The 21,013-nt window shown below is 50.6% G+C and overlaps 7 protein-coding genes across 7 annotated transcripts; 2 read left to right on the plus strand and 5 right to left on the minus strand.

The window, feature by feature from the left end:
- Position 1: 1 nt before the first annotated feature.
- Positions 2 to 2,073, minus strand: CONPUDRAFT_46333 (uncharacterized protein; the record flags this gene model as incomplete). The annotated part of the gene is made up of 9 exons (XM_007764395.1): positions 2 to 274; positions 328 to 351; positions 405 to 614; positions 675 to 906; positions 960 to 985; positions 1,040 to 1,115; positions 1,174 to 1,325; positions 1,435 to 1,653; positions 1,897 to 2,073. Coding segments are annotated over 9 exons (1,389 nt in total), but the record flags the coding sequence as incomplete, so codon positions are not given.
- A 938-nt stretch (positions 2,074 to 3,011) lies between these two features.
- On the minus strand, positions 3,012 to 10,091 carry CONPUDRAFT_86434 (uncharacterized protein; the record flags this gene model as incomplete). Its single annotated transcript, XM_007765060.1, has 17 exons — positions 3,012 to 3,242; positions 3,295 to 3,563; positions 3,631 to 3,975; positions 4,035 to 4,107; positions 4,157 to 4,313; positions 4,364 to 4,545; positions 4,596 to 4,845; positions 4,903 to 5,260; positions 5,317 to 7,456; positions 7,501 to 8,121; positions 8,152 to 8,466; positions 8,524 to 8,618; positions 8,666 to 8,891; positions 8,941 to 9,268; positions 9,320 to 9,474; positions 9,522 to 9,892; positions 10,037 to 10,091. The coding sequence occupies 17 exons, from the start codon at positions 10,089 to 10,091 to the stop codon at positions 3,012 to 3,014; spliced, it is 6,171 nt and encodes a 2,056-aa protein (XP_007763250.1).
- Positions 10,092 to 10,376: 285 nt separating this feature from the next.
- On the plus strand, positions 10,377 to 12,823 carry CONPUDRAFT_114813 (BRF1-domain-containing protein; the record flags this gene model as incomplete). Its single annotated transcript, XM_007765079.1, has 7 exons — positions 10,377 to 10,542; positions 10,594 to 10,771; positions 10,818 to 10,889; positions 10,945 to 11,153; positions 11,209 to 12,196; positions 12,250 to 12,299; positions 12,403 to 12,823. Exons 1-7 carry the CDS (start codon positions 10,540 to 10,542, stop codon positions 12,820 to 12,822), a joined length of 1,920 nt encoding a protein of 639 aa, XP_007763269.1. The 5' UTR covers positions 10,377 to 10,539.
- Positions 12,824 to 12,961: 138 nt separating this feature from the next.
- Positions 12,962 to 13,833, minus strand: CONPUDRAFT_114816 (MSF1-domain-containing protein). The gene is made up of 3 exons (XM_007765080.1): positions 13,771 to 13,833; positions 13,549 to 13,720; positions 12,962 to 13,480 (listed from the first exon to the last, which is right to left on the minus strand). The coding sequence occupies exons 1-3, from the start codon at positions 13,800 to 13,802 to the stop codon at positions 13,151 to 13,153; spliced, it is 534 nt and encodes a 177-aa protein (XP_007763270.1). The 5' UTR covers positions 13,803 to 13,833; the 3' UTR covers positions 12,962 to 13,150.
- A 452-nt stretch (positions 13,834 to 14,285) lies between these two features.
- CONPUDRAFT_86437 (uncharacterized protein) lies at positions 14,286 to 17,114 on the minus strand (the record flags this gene model as incomplete). The annotated part of the gene is made up of 15 exons (XM_007765062.1): positions 14,286 to 14,364; positions 14,419 to 14,588; positions 14,640 to 14,806; positions 14,861 to 15,037; positions 15,092 to 15,119; positions 15,173 to 15,291; positions 15,347 to 15,505; positions 15,555 to 15,593; positions 15,644 to 15,719; positions 15,773 to 16,029; positions 16,081 to 16,250; positions 16,302 to 16,335; positions 16,388 to 16,608; positions 16,662 to 16,813; positions 16,890 to 17,114. 15 exons carry the CDS (start codon positions 17,112 to 17,114, stop codon positions 14,286 to 14,288), a joined length of 2,073 nt encoding a protein of 690 aa, XP_007763252.1.
- Positions 17,115 to 17,478: 364 nt separating this feature from the next.
- On the plus strand, positions 17,479 to 18,629 carry CONPUDRAFT_86438 (uncharacterized protein; the record flags this gene model as incomplete). Its single annotated transcript, XM_007765064.1, has 4 exons — positions 17,479 to 17,665; positions 17,775 to 17,822; positions 17,888 to 17,904; positions 17,955 to 18,629. The coding sequence occupies 4 exons, from the start codon at positions 17,479 to 17,481 to the stop codon at positions 18,627 to 18,629; spliced, it is 927 nt and encodes a 308-aa protein (XP_007763254.1).
- Positions 18,630 to 18,744: 115 nt separating this feature from the next.
- On the minus strand, positions 18,745 to 19,612 carry CONPUDRAFT_114824 (carbonic anhydrase; the record flags this gene model as incomplete). The annotated part of the gene is made up of 4 exons (XM_007765081.1): positions 19,316 to 19,612; positions 19,236 to 19,260; positions 19,119 to 19,184; positions 18,745 to 19,063 (listed from the first exon to the last, which is right to left on the minus strand). Exons 1-4 carry the CDS (start codon positions 19,413 to 19,415, stop codon positions 18,745 to 18,747), a joined length of 510 nt encoding a protein of 169 aa, XP_007763271.1. The 5' UTR covers positions 19,416 to 19,612.
- Positions 19,613 to 21,013: the final 1,401 nt, after the last annotated feature.

Consider the following 21,013-nt stretch of genomic DNA (forward strand, 5'->3'; position numbering starts at 1 on the left):
GTTAGGATTCGTGTGCATGTGTTCCAAGGATGGACTCACGATAGTGCAATAAGCCTTTGTTGAAGTTCATCGCGCACACAACTCCCAAGACGAAGCATACGACAGTTAGGAAGACAGAGGCGGAGGTCATGAGGGCGAAGTACGTCCAGGTGACGAACGTCCAACGGAAGTGACGGGAAAGGAACATCGCTGCCCAACCAGCCAAATACCCAAGACACAGGACAAGGAAAACCCATGTCATAACCTTGAGTTCTTTACGGACACCAAACCATCCCTAAAACAAAGATACTCAACGGGAGGAGGCTACGTGTGATCGCGATACCTTACTGTCATGAGCCATGGAATCATCAGCTAAACAAAGGTGGGAATGAGTTCTCACAGCTTTTGATCAATACACTACTTACGATGAGAACGACGATGAGAGCAGGCCGGTAGCTAGCATTTGCGAGGTGACCAATGGCACCATTCCACAGCTGATCAAGCCAAAGGGCGACAGATACGACCATGAAGAACAACGACAACTGGATTGCAACGGAAAGGAGAAGCACGAGTTTGTAGATGCGAGAGATGGTAATGCAGGCACCGACACGCTTGAACGTCTGCCATCCAAAAGTCTGCCGAGTCCCTGATTCAGCCTCGCGTAGTTTCGAGACCTAATAGCGGGATTGCCTTACCTTCGTCATCATCCAGGACAAGATAGCAGACGCCAACAAGGCCACGATGTTGAAGACCAAGCTCGGGATCTCGACAGATGCTCTGCTATGCCAGTAATCTGGCAGCAGATTGAGGGGTTGGCACGCGCCGTTGGTAGTCAGGTAGCTGAACTGTTCGCGGAACTGATTCGTGTTAAAGAGCTGGAAAGCGGTCCCGCCCGTGGCAACCAAGTGCGTGAGCAATGAAGCCAAACTGCAGTGCAGATTAGATAATGTAGAGGGACAGCATGTACGCGAAGTGCTTACATGTGAGGGACCGACTCGTTCAGAATCTAGATGGGAGGCGTTAGATTCTCGAAGTAAGTAATAACGTTGAATGAACTCACCGCGACGATCGACATGCCAAGGGTCCAGATTTGGAACGTAATCAGGGCAGCATCTTCTCGCTTTGTGTTTCGCAGCCTGAGTTAGAACGTAAGTAAATGGTCGGTCAAGCTACTTAGCACTGAAGGATACGTACACCTGAACTGGGTAGTCCAACGCGTACAAGCACTGACGATCCAGGGTGGCTGTCTGATCGCTCCACCCCATCCCACTAAAGGTCACAGTGACAGACCCATTCGCGTTAATAGAGTCAATTTGCTCAATCTCAAGCGAAGATCGTTTCCATGTCTGGCACAGTCATCAGCACCGGTTTTGCATTGCGAGTCACGAAAGAGCGTACTTCCTCATCGTCGGCGTCTTCATTGTTGTCCACTTCAATCCAGTCAGGGGGCAACACCTCAAATGCGGAGGGCTTTTCGACATTGTCGTGGACTTCAATGTCCTCATCCTTGTCGTCATCATCATCATCATTATCCGGTTTGGGGGGAGCTGGGGTGGGCGTCACAACAACCGTCTTGACAACAACGGTGGTTTTAGTAACTTGCCCAGAGACCGTCACACTCTCTAGAGACTGTACACTGGAGACCTGAGTGGGGGTTGCGGAGGTACCGGTGCTCTTTGAGGTAGACGATACGCTCGTAGCTGGACTGGAAATAACCGGAGGCGTGGACGTGGGGAACGGTGTAGAAGTGATGACGCTGGTGGTCGAGGAGTCGGAGGCCACATTATCAATCGAGGTGTTCACAGAGGACGATATCGAATTTCCGCTGACGCTTCCTCCACCCCAAATGACTTGACAGGAACTTGTGCTCAGTGTGTTTGGGACTTGGTCGCAGAAGAGCAGATCATCCTGCAGAACAAAGAAGCCGTTTGAGGCACTGGCATTCCCCTGGTCAGTGATTGAAACCAGGAAATCGTCGGCAGCGAGGTTGATGGTATACGCTCGGACCTGGAGGATGACTTGGATGATACAATGAACAAGAGAGAAGATGAAATATGTCGTTGTTAGCCGTGAAAGAGTTATCCGGTTCCACTGTAATGAACCTTAGTATGGTGTGGTTCCTCATTATTGGTGGAATGCAAACATCCATCAGCAACATGAACAAAGGTGACGTACAAGTAATCTGACTTTGCCAGGTATGGGCGAGACCAGCTGCTTGACCTGCATGACACGGTCTGGAGGCAGAGGAACACGTTCAGCTCACCCGCAACGCCGTTGGAGATCGGTGAAACCTTAGTCACTCACACTACTGAAGCAAATGAATGTTAACCCCTGGCGAAAGAAAAGAGAAGAAGAATAAAGAGCGCAAAGACACGAAAGCCCGTTGCAGATACTCCGAGAGAGGACCGATAGCGGGCTGTCGGGTGGAGGAATGACCGCGACTGCGAAGACGGTCCTGCCGGGCTGCAGTGACAGAGGGAGATGGGGAACGGTGAGGAGGATAGAATTTAAATAAGGAGCGTTTTCTTGTCAGTGCAAGTACTTAGTTGTCATGGTAAAATCGAATCCAGAGGTTGCTGCCTTATGATGCTGGGAACGACGACCAGCAAAGTCACCAGGCTAAACACGCTGCTATTTATAAGAGTAAGCTTCACAATTGGCAGACGAGGTGCTCGGCTCGTCGACGTCCCGTTCGAACTTATCCGCTCTGGTCGACGGTTGTCTGGCGGGATCTTCAATGGTTGCTTTCCAAGAAAGAGTTCGTTGCGAAGACAAGGTCATGGTCGCGTTCATGTTGTCGAGATAGGGGAAGCTAACTCTGAGTTGCGTCGCGTCTCTCCCACGAGTGACAGACTCTGTGAGGTCATCACCGTGTTGATAAGTACATGCAGCATTTGTGTGGCCGCCGCGAGGGCGATGCTGATGGTCTGTCCAAAACATTATGATGAATGAAGGAGATGCTAGCCTAAAATAAGCATACAATCAAGGATTTGATATAGTACGAGTCTTTGTGGCTTCAAGCAAGTTAACTATCAGACGAGCTCGTACCAAAACCTCTCCTTCCCGCTGACAACAAACCAGAACACATGTCGCCCGTCGTCGTCGCCGAGATTCTTGAGTCCGTAAACTTCTAAAGAATCACGCGTAGAAATCTCCGCCGTGTGGGGACGCGCCTCCACGAAACCACCGTACTTCAGGTGTTCCATGACCTCTGCAATCTCTTGGCGGTCGTACACAGCCCTCAAACGCCATCGTAGTTCAAACTTGGGAAAAGTTCGGCTGAGCTTCAGCTTACGAACCATCGGAACAACGCACCTGAGATATTCCTGGTCGGAAAAGAACAACACCCATCACAGCTCTTAGTGCAGCCTCCCAGGTAGCGGTCACTTTGACACCCTTGATATCCAACCACCTTCGTGGAAACGCGCGTGTCTTCAGACCGTCATCGGTGATGATTGTCCATGCCCGGAGGTAGTCGCAAGAAACCAACGTTGCGGTGGAATAACCGGCCCAAAACAAGAGAGGAAATGGTGCCGTGACCATCTTATCCACAACCGACGACGATAAGTCTTGATCATCGCTTGCTACAGCGAACTAACAAGAAGAGGAGTGAATCGAATCCGATGTCGGCGTGGGCTAGAAGATTATGACTGACCTTTAGGCCTTCCCTATCGATTCCATGCTGACCAGCCTCACGTACGACTTCAGCGATTTGCAAAGTTACCGTTACTTCAGGCGAAGGCATCTGAGAGGTCAACTTTGCAATGTTCTCATCCACGCAGGCAGAACAGTCAACAAGACTATAAAATGATGATCGACAGCATGTCGCCTCTTCGCCGCCACGAGTTTTCCCGTGTCGATCGTCGTCTACGCCATCGATTGCAACTGGTTCAAGGATCTCGGACTCTACCTCTGGGGATGGTTCGAGGGCGTCGGGAAATTCTTGTGGGATAGGCTTGAGACGGACTTGAGTTAATATCTCGACATCCTCATCGTCTAACGAGAATAGGTGCATTGGTGACCTTGACTCTGGGTCGTAAGCAGAAAACACATACCGGCTTTTTTGCTGTTGAAATCGAGTCTCTCCCTAGCTTCGTGCTTTTGGTTTAAATCGAAGTTGAAGTCAACCTGAGCAGAAATAAGCGTCAAGAGTTTAGACAATATCGGTTCCACTTACTTTGTCATCTGATACAAGCTGAAGTAGTCCAGCGACGTCGCCATCCTCGACAACAAGAGGCCAATCCGCCCATCCATCCTCGCTCAAAACGTCAGGAAGAGCGACAGCATTCTCGAATGTATCCTGGGCAATGGTACCTCCCAGAGCGTTTTGGTTGCTATAATCCACTGTTAGAAATGGCTGATAGTATATGACCACACTGCTCACATCTCAGATATCTTGAAGGTACGGCCAGGTTTTGGTTTCTTTGGGTCGCGTACTAGTTTCGACAGAACCCCGCGACGAAGTAAGTTCGGGATGGCTACCGAAACTGCGTGTTCGCCGGCGCTGTAAAGAAGTTGAGACGCTCTCTCGGAGTCATATCGTTCATTGGGGGTGCTGAATACCATCTAAAGGTGGACTCAATATCACACAACCACACGATTGAAGGACACCACACCTTGACCGCTGCTTCTGCCACTGCAACGATATCCTCACTTTCTGTGATAACTTGAGGCGAGAAATTTGGACGCGCACTGAAGGCTTGCTGAGAAAAGACCTTTTCTCTGCCTTCGTCGATGTGTGCATTCCACAAGAAGTCCCAGTCTGGCGCCGTTGGTTCTTCTTCTATGATTTCGTATTGTTTCAAAGTCTCTTCAACCGAAGCAGGTAGCGCAACAGTGTGTTTGCGCTCTACAAACCCTATGCGTCTGGTGATGCGGCATTAGCTTACTTCTGCAAATATTGAACAATGAAAGGAGGCTAACATAGCATTTTTGTCCACGTGTTTACGCAGGAATTCGATGTGATTGGGAAGTTCGAAGTTCGACGGGCTGAAAGGATCTTCATCTGGTAGAATATCCGTCCCTCTGTATCGACTCCAGAGTTCGTACCAACGATCCTCAAGCCGTTTTTGATACGAGTCATCAACTGGGTTCTCTCGCAAGTGGGTCACTCGTTGTCGGACAGAGTTACGCGGAACAGCAGGAAAAACTTGGTCATATGCGCTCAGGTCGGATCTGTTTGCCACACGACACCGCGCCCGAATGATGGCTGAGGCGTCTCGCACTAGTTCATCATACTCGCGGGTCCAATGGAACTTGGGTCGACGAGCCTTAGACGTGTCTGAGTTAAGGGTCAAGGGTTGTTGAGGTCGGAAAGCAAAATATAAAAGCGCATACCCTCAGGGTCTTCTTCCCTTGCCTTTTCCTTTCCCTTGCCCTTCGGTTTCCGCCGAATCTTCTTATGCGCTTGGGGTTCGAGTGGCGTTCCTTGTTGTGCGACGAGCTGTTCAACACTCTTTTCGGGTGGATTGGATGCAGGCGGCGGCAGAATTGATTGGAAGGGTGCTCTGCTGATTGTACCTTCAAGCGAATCAAGACGGGAAGGCTTTGTGACGTTAAGAGGCTTAAAGCGGCGAACTCGACTTGGGCCTGCGATGACCTTTACTGCGGCTCCCTCATCCAGTGCTTCTTTGACCTCTTTTTCCCACTTTTCGGCATTCTTCGTGGACCCAGATTGAAGAAAACGGCCGCGTACAGCTCTGAGGCGAACAGTGGCACTCTCAATAATTGGTTCTGGATGAATGCGCTGCAAGAGATCATCCCAGCCTTTTTCTCGTTGTCGTTTAATCTGCTGAGCCTTGTCTCGAAGACTTTGTCTGCCTTCGGCATCCCGTTGGGCCTCTTCTTCTGCTGTCTGGACTTTCCTCTTCCGCTTCGCGTCCTGACGACGTGCAGCATGCTTCGGGTTCGAGAGATAGTCTACTACAGTTTGCCGAGGCGCACCTGTGACATAACAGGTTTGCTCTGCAAAGTCTTCGACTTCCGAAGCGGATGAGCCACTTTTAAAGACATTGTTCATGAACTGCTTTTGGTGCCAAGTGAGCACATACGCACGGTCCCACGACGCTTTGCGCCGGAGAGTTCGTGCAGCTCCTATGCCAGGTCGCCGTCCACCCGTTGCAGCTTGACCGGGACAGACGATCGATTCGGCATGATCGCGGTTCAAACAAACCTCTTGAAGTTCTTTCCAGTACGCTGCGACCTCTTCTCTAGTAGACACCGGCATAATTTTCCAAAACGGCGGAAGCGTATCCGACAGAGCCCACAAATGAATAGGCGCTGAGGTAGCAAACTTCCAATACTGAGGGGCTGTCTGCGGAGTGTTGGCAGTCCATCCATGCATAGATGCTGCTTTATACGTGGATGGATGCGTCGTCGAAGTACAGGTTATCTCCGCATCAGCAGCATCGACGGGTTCCAAAGGAGTGACAATGCCAAGCGAGTGTAGTGTCACCAGCATGTCCAAAATTCGGGACCGACATCGCGATCGTCCAGGTTGGAGGGATGCGTCGAATTGGGGGTAGTCCTGAACGGCGGATAGGCCACCTTCCTTATCCAAGCATTCCTTCAACTCCATGTCATCAGCGAGAACGGATACCAAGGCACAATATTGCACAAGAGGGATGTCTTGATGATAGTATGATACATGGACGATGCGGTGCTCCTTTGAAACCACATTCGCTGCAGATACTTCGGGACTGAAGAGATCAACGCTCAAGAGGTGCATGTCCCGCGTCCGGATGGCTTTGGCGACTACATATCCGTAGAGTTGGGCAACAGTGGTCCTCTCCGTCAGAAGAACTTGCCGAACGGTTTCAGCATCGTACGCAAAAAGCTGCTCAGCCCTTGCAATGTTCCTAGTCCACTTTTCGTTAGGGTCATCTCCAGGGTCATCCCTTTGAAGAAGCTGCAGAGGGAGGGCCGAGCGTTGAGCAACAGATGTCTCTCGTCCGAAGTCTATAGGCTCCTCGTAGGTCCTGATCTGCGGGATGTTATAAGCTGGTGCATTTTGACTAATGTGCAGAAGATATTCGTTGATGGTCTCTTGGGGGAGGTCCGGAAGGTACATCACGGTCGTCTGACGGCTGACTCCTGTATGCGCCATGATGGAAGTCTTGAGAACCTTGATACTGCCACTGTTCTCCATGTTTTTAACAGCGTTATCGAGAGTTCGCTTGTCGAGCCGGGCGCCTGGCGGCGCGCTAGCGGCTTCGCCTTCCTGATATAATGTGTCAAGTAGAGCAAGGTGAGCATCCCAAAAGTTCCTTGTATGTAGGTTCACAATTCCACCGGACTCGCGGATGACTCGCAGAAGTTCGTTTTCACGTCGAAGATGAGAAATGTTCATGTTCACTCGAGTAGCTCGCCCACCTCTCGCGCGATGTTTCCCTTTTACCGGCGTCGGCTTTGCAATAGACAATGCATCATCGACAGGCGGTGGAGGAATTGTGTCTAGCGTGGTACCGGTGGCAGGAATCTACGCAATGAGAATATTACATCACAATGAGAAAACAGACTTACCTGCATCAGTGCGGGATCTATGGCTATGTCCGTCACTGCCGGTGGGACAGTTGAGGGAGCCTCAACATCATTAGTCGGAACCATGTTGAGGTTTTCAGAACCATCTTTGACCGGTGACGGTGCATTTGGGGTGCGCTCCCCTGGTATCCTTGCTTCTGTGACTGGTGATTGGATGTGCTGATGTTGTGTTTCAGAAACATCCGGATTTGAAGTGTTTTCCACGTCCTTTCTATCTCTTTGTGACCTTCGTCGAGGCTTCTCTGGAGCCTTCTCCTTAGGAGAGGGTGCTGGCGCCTCGATTAACTGCCCTTGGGTACCACCGACACTCGCAGCTGATGTGCTGGCTATACTGGGAAGCTCCTTCGGCGGACGCCCGCGTTTTTTAGGGTGCGATTCCTCGATCGCTGTTTCGGCTTGTTCGGGGTTCTTCCGTGGTCGTCCCCTCTTCTTAGGAGTCGGTTGAGGTTGCACAACATCTTCAATGGTCGGTTCGCTTGGGGTATGAGGCTCCTGGATGCGAGATTTTTTGCGCGGTTTGGACGAAGAAGCAGACGGACCATCGTCTTTGGTGAAGGTATTGTCAACTCGCTTTCGTTTCTTGCTTTTTGAGACGGATTTCTGCTGCGTTTTTGTACCTTGAGTACTTCCTACATATGTGTCCTGATGGCGAATCAACGTGGTAGTATCGCCATAAAACGACTCTAGCTCCACAGGAGCGAAGCCCCCCGCATTTGAGAGGTCGACGGAACCGTAAGTCGAAGTTGAATCGTTTAGCTGTTCGCTCTCCATGAGTGTTCTGTAAGCCGCCACTGTATAGAACCTGTGTCGACGTTCACGTCCAAAGGTCTCCATGACATCTGCTACGCCCAAATCGCTCAAATGGCTTGGAAATGAACTCTTGAAAGCTCGAGCGAGTATCAGCTCGACGGTGCGCTTATCAAAGTTACCAAGGGTGGAGCAGATTCCCTGTGGGAGAGAAATATCAACGTTGGTAGCACAATGTTGTTTGAGAAGGGTGCGTACATGCAGTGTCATCCCTGCTGATCCCGAGGACTCTATCAAGTCAATGATCTGCTTGTAAAGGCTGCGGTTGCACATCACTCCTGGAAGTTCAAATTCTGGAACAAAGATGAAGGAGCTTATGAAGGAGCGAGATACCACTGACCAGTATGCTTTACATCGATATTTTCCTCAGCAACTATTTCATCACCCTGATGATTGTTCTCTGGAAGTTCTGCAGCATTGGCGTCGAGTAAACGGATACATTTTACCATGCGATTTTGAAGTTTGCTGTTGGGAATGAGAACTCGTTCTACTATTCCCTGGGTGATGAGTTCACGCAGCCGTGTTTGAAAAAACCTCCGATCAGTTTTAGTTGGATTGGCAAATCCCTAGTTCTTGTCAGGCTTCTTATCAAAAGGGAATTAAATTCGATCTTACAATAGCAACCAATAAATTGTTCGAGGGATGCACGTTATTTTTCGAGGCTTTCAACAGCTTCACAAGACGGCTTCGAACGAGGATGAGGCTTGATAGATGTCTAGAATCTATAGCTTCGAACTGTAGATCTGTAAGGGGTGTCTGATCTTCATCAGCGTCGCTTTCGCCGTCTTCTTGAGTAACTTCGGATCCTTCAGCTAATTTGTTTTCTGATATGCCTTCTAATGAGGCTTCTTCTGCTCGAAGCTGCTGCCAAAAAGAACTACGCTCCACGAAAAACCTGTGGATGCAACAATGGTTGCCGACCCCGCCTCGACGGACTTTCACGCTGCAAAGAGGTCAATTTACAAGGCTTGTAACGCACCATGAAGGGTCTTACACAAGATCAAGTTCTTGAAGCTGTTTGATGAGATAAAAACAGGTCTTCTGATCGTAACTTGTTTTCTTTCCAAGCTCAACGGTGCTAATACCTTCTTCTCTGCCCCGAGTGATGAGCTGAAGGGCGCTGTAAACCATGGGTGTCAACTTCGACGGCTACAAAAGCTTAGCAAGTGTCTCATGTTCAGCAGCAAAGCCCTCACCCTGACATGAGAACCGGTTATGGCGGCAAAAGAAGTCTCAGGATCTACCGCTATACGTAATGCATCCCCAAACTCGACCTTCAGGTCACCCAAAGGTCGCAGGCGTGCATCGGGAATGAGCGCGAGGTTGGGAGCGGATGCCTCAACATGCTCTTCACCGTTGGACTGAGCTTTCCGCCTTGTACTGTTTTGCGGTGCTATGTAAACCTCAGACGAGACACCAGGCGGCACGACCCCAACTCGAACAGTAAGGTTTTGCAAGAGGATGGACCACACAAATGCACAAAAATCATCGTCGATCACTTGAGCGCCGGATGAGGCACCATTATAAAAGCCTGTGATAAACTCTTGTAAACGCGAAACGTCACACCCTACAAGAAGAAATTCAGTCAACTGCACACGAGAAATTTGGACCGAGTGGGGGTCGAACACGGCTCGCGGGGCAATCACGGCCAAGGACCATGAGAAGCCAAACGTACTACTCACTGACATGATCGGAAGAAGAAAAAACGTACCGAGATCACCGTCAAACGACAGTTCACGAAGACAATGGTGAACGAGCTCGTCCATCCGTTCAGACAAGGTCTAGCATCAAAGGTTCCAAGCTAAGTTGAGGAGGCGATAAGAAGACAACCACAGGCAAACGTTGGCTCAGTACGTTGTGGTGGCGTGCCTGCAATTCAAAAGTTGAAAGTTTTGCGTTTCGTGACTGCCGACGTCTTGCAAGGACTCGTGGACACCGCGTCGGGACAGAGGGCTTCGGGTTGTGACCCGCTAAACGTGACCGAGATCGCATGAGATCAGGGTGACTCGGAGCGATAGCCAGCGGTGACGTGTGACAAGACCAGCACCTGACAAAAACCAAGTCGCGTTCCAGGATCCAAAGCATCACTCAAAGCACATACCTGTACATATGAATTAACACTTAGGCAGAGACTCCCTCGCAATAACTTATAGCATCCAGCACTTTTGTGTCCTTCTCAAGATCGATCATTAAACGCTCGTAGCTTGTCACATCATGGTATGGTTCAGTTACTTCCCCTGAGTGGATAAGACTCACGCTATGTTCTAGCCGACCTGCACCGACTGTGGTGGAACTGTAATCGAATACAACGATGCGGCTGGAAATGGCTTCTGTGTAAAATGTGGTACCGTTGTGGAAGAAAATACCATCGTGAATGAAGTTACCTTCGGGGAGACTTCTGCTGGAGCGGCTATGGTGCAGGGATCCTATGTTGGGCAGGGATCAAGTGAGCATTCGAACAAAGAACTCGAACAAGACTGATTGTCTTTCAGCTCATGCGCGTATGAGCGGCCCCTTCGGTAACCGCGGGAGTAGCGAATCCCGAGAGCAGACTATAGCAAATGGTGCGTCACGCTTAGAACATCCTCACTCGATGAGATAACGAGCGCCGTATACTAGCAAGTCGGAAGATTCAAAGCTTTGCCTCTGCTTTACGCCTTTCTGATATTGTTGCTCTAGCAGCTACGAGGCTGTATACCCTCGCAGTGGAGCACAAATTCACGAAGGGACGAAAGAGCATAAATGTAGCTGCGGTCTGTCTGTATGTTGCATGCAGGCAGAAGGAGACGCGTAATTACATGCTCATTGATTTCTCAGATCTCTTACAGGTGAGTGTGTCTTCAGACTGATATATGCGCATCATAACACAGATGCATTTGTCAGGTGAATGTCTTCGAGCTCGGCCACATATACCTCCAGTTGGTCCAGACTTTGAACCTACGACTTCCTGTCGTAGACCCATCCCATTATATCTCCCGGTTCTCCGCTCTTCTTGAGTTCGGCGATGAGACTCACAAGGTTGCAACCGATGCTGTGCGCCTCGTACAACGCTTTGACCGCGACTGGATGACGAGAGGTCGTCGCCCAGCGGGTATATGCGGGGCTGCGCTTCTGCTGGCGGCTAGGATGAACAACTTCAGGCGCTCCATCGAAGAGATTGTTCAAGTGGTGAAGATAGCTGATACCACACTGAAGAAACGGTTAGAGGAGTTCCGGAAAACGCCGAGTGGCTCACTCACCCTGGCAGACTTTCGTACCGTATGGCTTGACGAGGAGATGGACCCTCCCGCATTTACGGAAGGGAAGGATAAGGAAGAACGAGAAAGGGATATAGCTTCTGGCAACGTTTCAATACAGCCTATCGAAAAGAAGAAGAAGAAGAAACGAAAAAAACGAGTGGATAGCGACGAATCCGAAGCCGAGAACATGAATCCACCTCTGCCTGAGACAAATATGCCCATGATTGATCCCGCTCTTTTCAATCAGGGCATTCTTGCTGGCACAATAGCTCCTCCACCTCTATTCTACCCAGACGAGGAAGATGCTGAACTTAGCAACATTGACCCTGCGTTGCGCCAACCTGGCGCTGCACCACCCACGACAACAGAGCCACGATCACAGCTTGAGGAGAATGTTAACCAAGCCCTGGCGGAAGAAGTCTCGAATTTCTTGCAGAACTCACAAGGTTCCTCGCTCTCTGCGGCATTGCAAGAAGCCGAGGAGCGCCGTCTTGCTCAGTTTACCGAGGTTGACGAGCTTATGAACCTGGATGAAGATGAACTGGACGGATTCATCTTGAGCGAAGACGAAGTCAGGCTCAAGGAGCGAATCTGGGTGGAGATGAACCGTGAATATTTGGAAGCACTGGCAGGTTTGTGTTGACAGTATATTTAAGTGTATATTCTTTGCTAAGTAGCCTTGCAGCCAAAGCGGAGCAACTTGAGAAGGGTACGACCACTGTCAAGACGCGGAAGGTTCGTATCCCGCTCACGCCCACAATCATGTCTTTTTTCCACTCGCCCTTTCTTCTCCCATGTTCGCTATAGAACAAAATGCTGAACTATGTCGCAATCACAGAGACGAAAAACAAACACCAAGCCCCGAGACGCATCGACGCCTTCGGGCAGCACTGCTGCTGAGTCGGTTCAGAATCTAATCAAGAAAAACTCGAGGTACAGCAAGCGGATAAACTACGATGCGCTCAAAAACCTCTTCGTCGACCAAGGGTCAGGGTCCGGATTCGATAACAAGGACGACGATTTGTACAGTATGGACGAAAAAGACGACAACGAGGGTATGATCGTCATCGAAGAGGGCGGTGGAGTTATTGGGACTAAGAGCCAGCAGACATCACGTCATGGCAAGGTTAACGTCCGTGATGACACTGATGATCAGGATGCACATGCGAATGATGAAGATGGAGACGCTAGTGACAAGGGCGATGAAGATGAAGTTATAGATATAGGATGGGAAGATGCATACGAGCAGGAGGTGTGAGGGCGGACTCCATCTGTCGCTCATTTTATTGTTATGATATCTCCATGGCTATGTTTCATACCCAGCTCATCGCGCTATTTCAGCACATCACGCGAAGTCGTAAGAGGAGAGATAATTATCGACAGGAGGGTACAAATGAGGGGCTTCGATGCAATGATTGTGATAATAAGTACATGATGCGTATGATAGAATGTCATGAGGATAACGATGATAAAACGAAGCTTTAAGTAGTCTAGGGGGGTAACTCCAAATAACCCATCTAAAATGCAGGATGAACAAGGAAAAGACGAGCAATGAAACAAAAGCCGAGGATGAAAGTCTATGTCGTCTATGCGTTCTGTGGGCTCTTATTTTCCCACATCGTCCGGAGGACGTCCGCGAAGCCCACCTTGCCGAGGTGAGCGTTTTGCTCAAAGCGCTGCACCAGCCAGCCCTCAAACTTGTCTGCGGCTGTCCGCCACATGTTCATGCGGGCCTGTATCTCTGCGGTCTGCACGAACGACGTCTGGGTTGCCGATGCGGGCGTGTAGGATATCTGCTCGAAGCAGCTCGCGAACTGGGACAAGGAGAGGTTTTGGGAGGATATCGTGGCGCGTTGCGTCGATGGGTCTACGAATGATATTTCCCGCACAAAGGCATCTTCTGAGCCGCCAAAGAGCTACAGGAGGTGGATCCGTTGTGTGAGCGCCTGGTGGGTCATCGAGGGGTTAGCTGAGTGAGACGTACCTTGACGACCCATGTGGGCGCCTTTTGCTTGCAGCCCAGTATCCGCTCTGTGCGTATGACGCCCGTCTGTGGGTCGACGGAGCGGTCGACGACATCTACCGTGATGACATGCGTGCAGTGAGGGTTCGGGTATTTGTGCCACATGCCGATAATGACATGGGACCATGGGTGACTACAGGGGCTGTCAGAATGTGCTGCAAGACAGTCAAAACGCATACTCACTCGTAAGTGTGGTTCTGCGAGAAGAAATGCATGTCTGGAAGATGGTGGTCGTGTGCAGAGTCTATGGCGGCAGGCGGCAGTGAGCGGGGCAACGAAAAATCACCTGTGTCAAAGTTTGGAAACCCTTGGGTAATATCAAGATCTCCGCCACTTCCGATTGGTTCCGATTAGCCGGAGTGCATTCGGCATTTCGGCAAGCAAGAGCGTCGGCCTTATTGCCATTCGGGCTTAGTGCGAGCCAACTTACGCTCTTACTCCTCGCTCCTACTTCCCTATTGGACAAGGAACGCCGAACGCAATGCTCGTATGAGATCGGATCCTATGTTAGCCGAAATCCTCCTCGAGATTATTTTGGCCAACAAGTAGCACAATCTCTATAAATATTGTCCCTAGATGCTCCTATAGGTCACTAGTACTCATGTTCGTCATGAGACGCAGCTCGTTCAAACGCGCTTTCAACTTCGGCCTACAATGGCCCGGATGAGTAAGGTGGCCGGCGTAAGGGTAAAACGTGCTTACAGCTCAAGTAGCTTAGCTTCAAGATCCTGCTTCTCCTCTTGGAGCGCCAGGCGTTTCTCCGCATCCAGTTTGGTACTGCGCACACGCGTCATTATCGCCTCGTCAGGCGAGGTGGAGATAAACACTCACAACACATATCCGCCCTGGCCATCGTACTGTAAAATCATGGAGTGGTATTTCCACAATGACGGTCGATGCGACACAGTGAGCAGAGTAATCCCCATTTCTGTCGCATGTTCCATCATCAGACCCTCCATATCAGGGGGTACCAGCGAAGTTGCCTCGTCAAGTATAGCATACTGCAAGTCTTGTTCAGGAAACGCGACGCATCTGAAGCGTGCATAACTTACTTTCGGCTGATGATAGAATAGCCGTGCCCAGGCAACCTTTTGCTTATCACCTCCACTTAGTGTATCTCGCCATTCCCTCGTGACATCCCAACCACCTTCACGCTCCACGATGTGATCCATCTGTACCATGACCAGAACTTTAAGCAGCTCTTCGTCAGTAACGCCCCCTGCGACATAGTTTCAGCAATTCGTAAACCTTCGAGAAAGAGAGAAAGACGAACGGGATCTCATCTCTTTCTCAGAATGAGGGTAGATGATTTGATCTCGTAGGGTGCCGACCGTAAGATAGGGCCGCTGAGGAATGAGGATAAATTCTGACGCTGGTGGCTTGCGCACGATGCCACCGTAAACCGGCCACAGACCACCAAGGATACGGAACAATGAGGATTTTCCGGCACCTAACCATTGGCTTAAGTCACGGAAAGCTCATCTTAGCCAAGATGACCGCTCACCATTCGGGCCAACAATGAGGAGATGTTTCTGTAGAGGATTACAATCAGTCTCCAGCAGGCGATTTGCGGAAGCAGTCTTACCCCAGGCCTGACGTAGAAGCTGAGCGACTTGACGAGGATGTCGCCATTTGGAGTCACGATAGGCACATTTTCGAAGCTGATCTCCTCCGACTCGAAAACTTGGCCCCGTCCACGAAGAACTAGGGTAGTTTTATCAGCGGTTACCAGAACAGATGCATACAAATGAACTCGTACTTCTTCCGTTCTCCCCTTCCCTAGCTCCACTGACGAGGGCTTTCTCAAATTTGCCTTTCTTCACATCCGCCATGGTATCAAGCAGCTGAGAAACACGAGAGGTGTATCCGGCAAGTTCAGCAAGGTCTTTGTACGAGTACATTACTCGTCCAATGGCATCTAGGGTAACGTTAGTGTAAACTTCCGATGGAATGAAAATTATTCTAACCTGATGACGACAGCAGAAGACGTCGGTTTGTGACGAAACCTAAAAGGCATGTCAGATCAATAAATTGGGAAATATTAGTATATCTCTACCTTCTGTCCGGCTACCGAGGTCGAAGCTTGATATGCCTGGTAGTTTGAAGAACACTGGTATCGCGCACACCATGAGCTTGAGGAAATATGTGAGATACAGGTCCATGAGTGATGCAAAATAGAACTTACACCAAAGCTTCCCCACAACCATTTGATGATGCCCTCTTCTGCACAGAAGTACCACCACCGTTTGGTCATCACGTTCTCTTCATGCTTGACAAGTGCAGCATATTCTCTCTCGAGCAGCTGCTTCTCGGCCTCCTCACCACCAAAGAACGCCACCTCTTCCGAGAACTCGGATAGTCGGAAGTGAGTATGCCGAAGAGAACCGGCGAGTGCAGCGGACTGGGCAGTGTATGTGCCGAAGGATGGTGTTACAGCCCTCACTAAAAAACTAGGTTCAGCAAATAGCTGACCTCTGAGGTAAGGTGACTTACGAAGGGCGGAAGATAATTGGATGAAGATGGTGAGGACGAAGAGACCTTCTGCGCCAACGTTCTGGGAAAGTTGATAGTTGTACAAGATGACGTCCAATATAGGTTTGGCAATATTAGCATAAATAGCAGCTAGATGTGTCGAAAAGCGTTGAATATCGTGAGTGATCATCCTATAAGCAAGGTTAAAACGGGCATTATGAGGTAACGATAAGCAAACTAACTGGTCCGGGTTCTTGATCCTGTCGTCCAAATTCGCTGAAGGCGCAAGTCAATCACGGATTTGGGTACGGGTTAATGAGAAACATACACAGTTTATAATACACTTTGCCCTCCGGGCCCTCGCCACCCTCACCAAGGTATTGTTTGATGACTTCTTTGGTAAGACGGGTGCGGTAGGCTATGGCAAGTTTATTTTGTACATAGCTTAGCCAGCTGTTGGTCCATGTAGCCGGGATAGCCACGAGTAGCCACCGAACGATGTTCAATAGGAACTGAACAGTCTGACCCCGAACTAATGACGCGACGATCCTTCGGACAGGACGTCAGCAAAATGCATTTCGGAAGAATGAGAAGTCACTGACTTTCCATCAAGAGCAGCGACATAAAGAGAGATGGCGGTTCTGAATATCAGAAGACTGGAGTGCATCAGCAACAGCAGGGCTTCCTTTGAACGAAGGCTTGGGATGACGATGCGAAGTATAGCCCCTAGTCGCTTATAGAACACCTCGTCAACCTATGTGCATAGCAGACATCACCGTCGATTGATTAGCATAAGACATAAGGCAAGACGCGGGTGTCGGATCACGTACTGCTACTCGCTGAGGCTTCCCATCCTTGGCATCGGAAGTGCCCTTGGACTTGCTCTTGCTGCGGGGAGACGAACGGCCAGCGAGGCCGCGGTATGTCGTCGTCAAGACATAGAAGATGAACCCAAATGTCAGAGAGCGCTGAACGAGAGGCTGGTGTCTCAAGTAAGCCTTCGTCAATTGAGCGATCTGCTTCTCCGAGGGCCGAAGCTTGGAGAAGGCAGCCATGGGGACAGTCGGTACAAGAGCTTTGCTCCAAGTGAGGGCCGTTCGGAGGGAAGTGATGTGGTTCTGGCTTCTCCTTCAACCCAGCGAATCTGATCCAAGGCAGAGGAGCAGGTGACGAGTCGTGCGAGGGCGGTGGAATGGCTGGTGTATTCGTTCGTCAATGCGGATGAGCAGCATGTGGGGTAAGTCGCATGTGATAACACCTATCCAGCCGCTGCAGCATTCCGAGATCCGCGGCGAGCCAGCCAATCGCAGGCCATTTGGGCGATGCGATCAACGTTCCTCAGCAACATGGAGCCAATCGCGTCCGACGTCCCCACTGCTCGCTTGCTGAGAGCGTCAGACCCCGCATCCACATACCACCATGTTCGGGGAAGATACCTCTTCTGACAGTCTCTCCGCTACCTTGTCTCCAGTGGAGGACGCCCAAACCTCCGTGAGCTCAAGTCAGATGTCAAAGCTTAGAGACCTTGTTGCCCCGGAGGATGGCCCAGTCATCGCGGTCGATCTCGATGATGTATTGAGTCAAACCAACGAAGTTGTAAGCCAATGTACGTTTGCATACTCCAGCTCGCTTTACCTTGTGGAGTTATTTAGCCCGTATATGTCGATCGCTAACTTGCAACTGATCTCCCCTACGGTCGATTGGACAAATACTAGGGCACAATGAAGCGTTTGGGAGTAAAGTAACTCTGGATAACTTCTACTGTGAGTCTTCAAGTCATCCTGAAATCTGGAGATCAGTGCGGGAACTGATTCTCACGGACTTCTAGACTACTACTACTGGAAGGCAAGGTGCAACGGTCCTTTCTACTAGATCTTGCACCTAAACTTGACCAGAATCCCTACTGGGGCACACCACTAGAAACCCATACCAAAGTTCGCGATTTCTACACAACCGGTCGAATATTCGATGCCATCCCTGTGCCTGGTGCAAAGGAAGGCGTCATGGCCCTCAGGAACATGGGATACCGCCTCGTGGTCGTCACGGCGCGAGGCAACGACTGGCATACCTCGTCATGGGCTTGGGTCGAGAAGCACTTCCCTGGCCTTTTCCACAGCCTGATATGTACAGGTCAATTCGCCAACTCTGGCCCTAAGCAAGCGAATGGGTCGGTGTTTACCGCGACGAAGCTTAGCAAAGCGGATGTCTGCATCGACCTCGGCGCGAAGGTGCTCATCGACGACTCGATCGAAAACGCGTTGTCATGTGCAAGGCATAAGCCGATGCAGGAATCGTCACAGAACACGCTGGGTCCTCCGACTGTCCTGTTGTTTGGCGCGTATCAGTGGAATTCGCGAATTTCTTCGCAGTCCACGGACGAGCGTGAGGACATGGCCTACGATAGCCGTGTCGAGCGTACGGGAGGAACTTCATTTCTAGATGAGGATCAGGCTGCAGCGCAGCTAGAACTAGACGATGTCAATTTTGGCAAGACTCGTATTTGTCGGGTGAAGGATTGGAGCGCCGTGGTTAAGTGGATCAGAGCCGAAAGTGATGCTGGGAGGCTGTAGGCATAAGGTGTGTATCCAACTTTTCTCAGTTAGTGCTTTGGATTGACGAGTGTCACAAAGTATCGTACATCTGAGCAATGTATACTTTTGCCCTCAAGTTTATTGTGCGTCTCCCTCAAGCAACTCGTCTGAGCTTCCCTGTCTCAACTGCGTATGCATATCCGGTGATACTGCCGCCAGTCAGGACGAGTGGATCCTCTTTCAAGAACTGTACGTTGTTCTTGATGCTCTGGTCAAGATCATCAAAGGGCCCGAACTCAAAGTTTTTGACAGCATTGGTGACTCCGTCGTTTCCCGAATGCGCCTGCGTGATTTGTTCGCGGAGACTAGGATCGGTGAAGGTGAGCATTCCGCAATCGGTGTGCTGGATCACAAGAATGTCCTTGGTGCCGAGGAGGCGCTGAGAGATAACGACGGATCGCACCGCTTCCTTGCTGATAAGGAGGTGCTTTAGTCTGGACTTGCTAGATGGCAAGACGAGGAACTTACGTCAGGCCGCCAGCGTTGCGGATAACGTGGGCTTCGCCATCCTTGATGCCAAGGGCCTCTGCCGGGCTGAACAACATCGTCAATCTCCAATCGTCAAACAGATATATGAACAGTCACTTGATACGAGCATCCATACAAGTTACTGTGGGTGTAAAGCTCAACGTCTATATCGGGATAACCGTTCGCACTTGGCTCACCAACAATGAGTTTCTTGCTCGGAGGAAGGGCCAGTTTACCTCTGTCGCCGAAGTTGGAGGCATATTGTTCGTTGTTCTGGATGAAGTTGATCTCAGCCATGACGTTGAAGGGAACGCTGCTATCTACTCCTATGTGTGCTACTTGCAGAAGACGGCCTGTTTATAAGTACGTGCGGTGTGGAGCTCTTTCTGAGTTCGTCTTCCGCTCTGCTAGTGTCATTTCAACGCTAGCTGATGCAATCTCAATGCCGCCTTCTCCCAGGCGCTCACCTGCGCTCACTCAGCGGTGCACCTGACACCTCGAAGGAGTCATCTTGACAGATGTGGGTAGTGAATGTCTGCTAAAATACGGCGAGAAGCGGTCCTTGTGTGGTGTCTGTAAGGAATCTATAATGTACATTGGCTCCCTTTCGAATAGCTTAGATCACCTCAGTTCTGTCACCAATGTCGACGCCGTTTATTGCGCTCTACAAGTTCGTACTCAGGGGCTAATGACGCTTTCGAGTGCATGCCACGTGCTTACACGTTATGTGCGTCGACTTGCCGCGCCCCGACTTCCCCACTGGCAGTTACTAGACCACTTATGACATCCGTCCGCATCCACAATCTGCGCGAGCCACCCAGTTTATCTGACGCGCACAAACATGCCCTGGACAAGATAAACGCGCAGTTCCCGGACTGTACCCAGCTGAGCACGCTCGATGATGCACTCCATGAAGCCAGCACGAGCAGGGACGCACTCAAGGACCAGGTCCGTGCACTTCCAGAAGCCTAAAGGCACACCATGACCGCAACTCAGTTAGCTCTCAGCATCGACCAAGGACATCGACGAGCTCATACGGAATACGCGCTCGACCGCACAAGGACACCTCGACACGACGAATGACCTCATTTCGCAACAGGAGAGTCTGGCAGCGGATCTCGAGGGACTCTCCCTCGAGCTCGTCTCCTCGATGTCAACGGACGGTGCCGAGAGGGAGCCCACGCTGCTCGAGGATCTGGAGACTATGCACCGGTCCCTTAAGGAGCTCGAGAGCGTCAGAGCTTACGTCGGTGTAGCCGAGCGCGCCCTCGTCCTGAGGTGCGTAACATACGCCAAGCTCACAAGCGCGTGCTGACAGGGCGTGGGTCTGATAGCGAAGCGGCTGTGAAGCAGATGAGCACCGCCTCGTCGCCGTTGACGCTGTCTTCCACTTCGGAGTTCCAAGCGCTTCAGGCTTTCGTCGAAGATGTGACACAGGCGTGTTCTGCGACGGAAGACTTGGGCAATGGGGATGGGCCGCTGCATCTCGTCAAATTTCTTAAAAATGTCAAGGATAGGACGTGGGCTGAGATCAAGGCGGCGCTGTCCAAGTAAGTCCAAGACCTTGTTCTCTACTGGTCGTGGAACTGATCTCTGGGAAGCAACCTCATTTCTGCGGCCGAAAAGCTCAAATGGCCAATGCCTGTGGACTATGTTGCGGCAGACGTGAAGGACAGAACAGCGTTTGAGGCTGCCTTTGCTGACCTTGCTAGACTGCAAGATATGTGGGTGCATCGATGCTGAGCCCCGATTTGTTCACTCAAAGCATCATAGTTCGAAACAGTTGCGTATAGATGGCACAGCTTCGGAACGCCCTCCCAAAGTTGTTGGTCTGTACCCTCTTGAGGCACTCGTGCAGCCTATAGCACTCCGGTTCAAGTTTCACTTCGACGGCA

The sequence above is a fragment of the Coniophora puteana genome (assembly GCF_000271625.1).
Source record: "Coniophora puteana RWD-64-598 SS2 unplaced genomic scaffold CONPUscaffold_1, whole genome shotgun sequence".
Taxonomy (NCBI): Eukaryota; Fungi; Basidiomycota; class Agaricomycetes; order Boletales; family Coniophoraceae; genus Coniophora; species Coniophora puteana.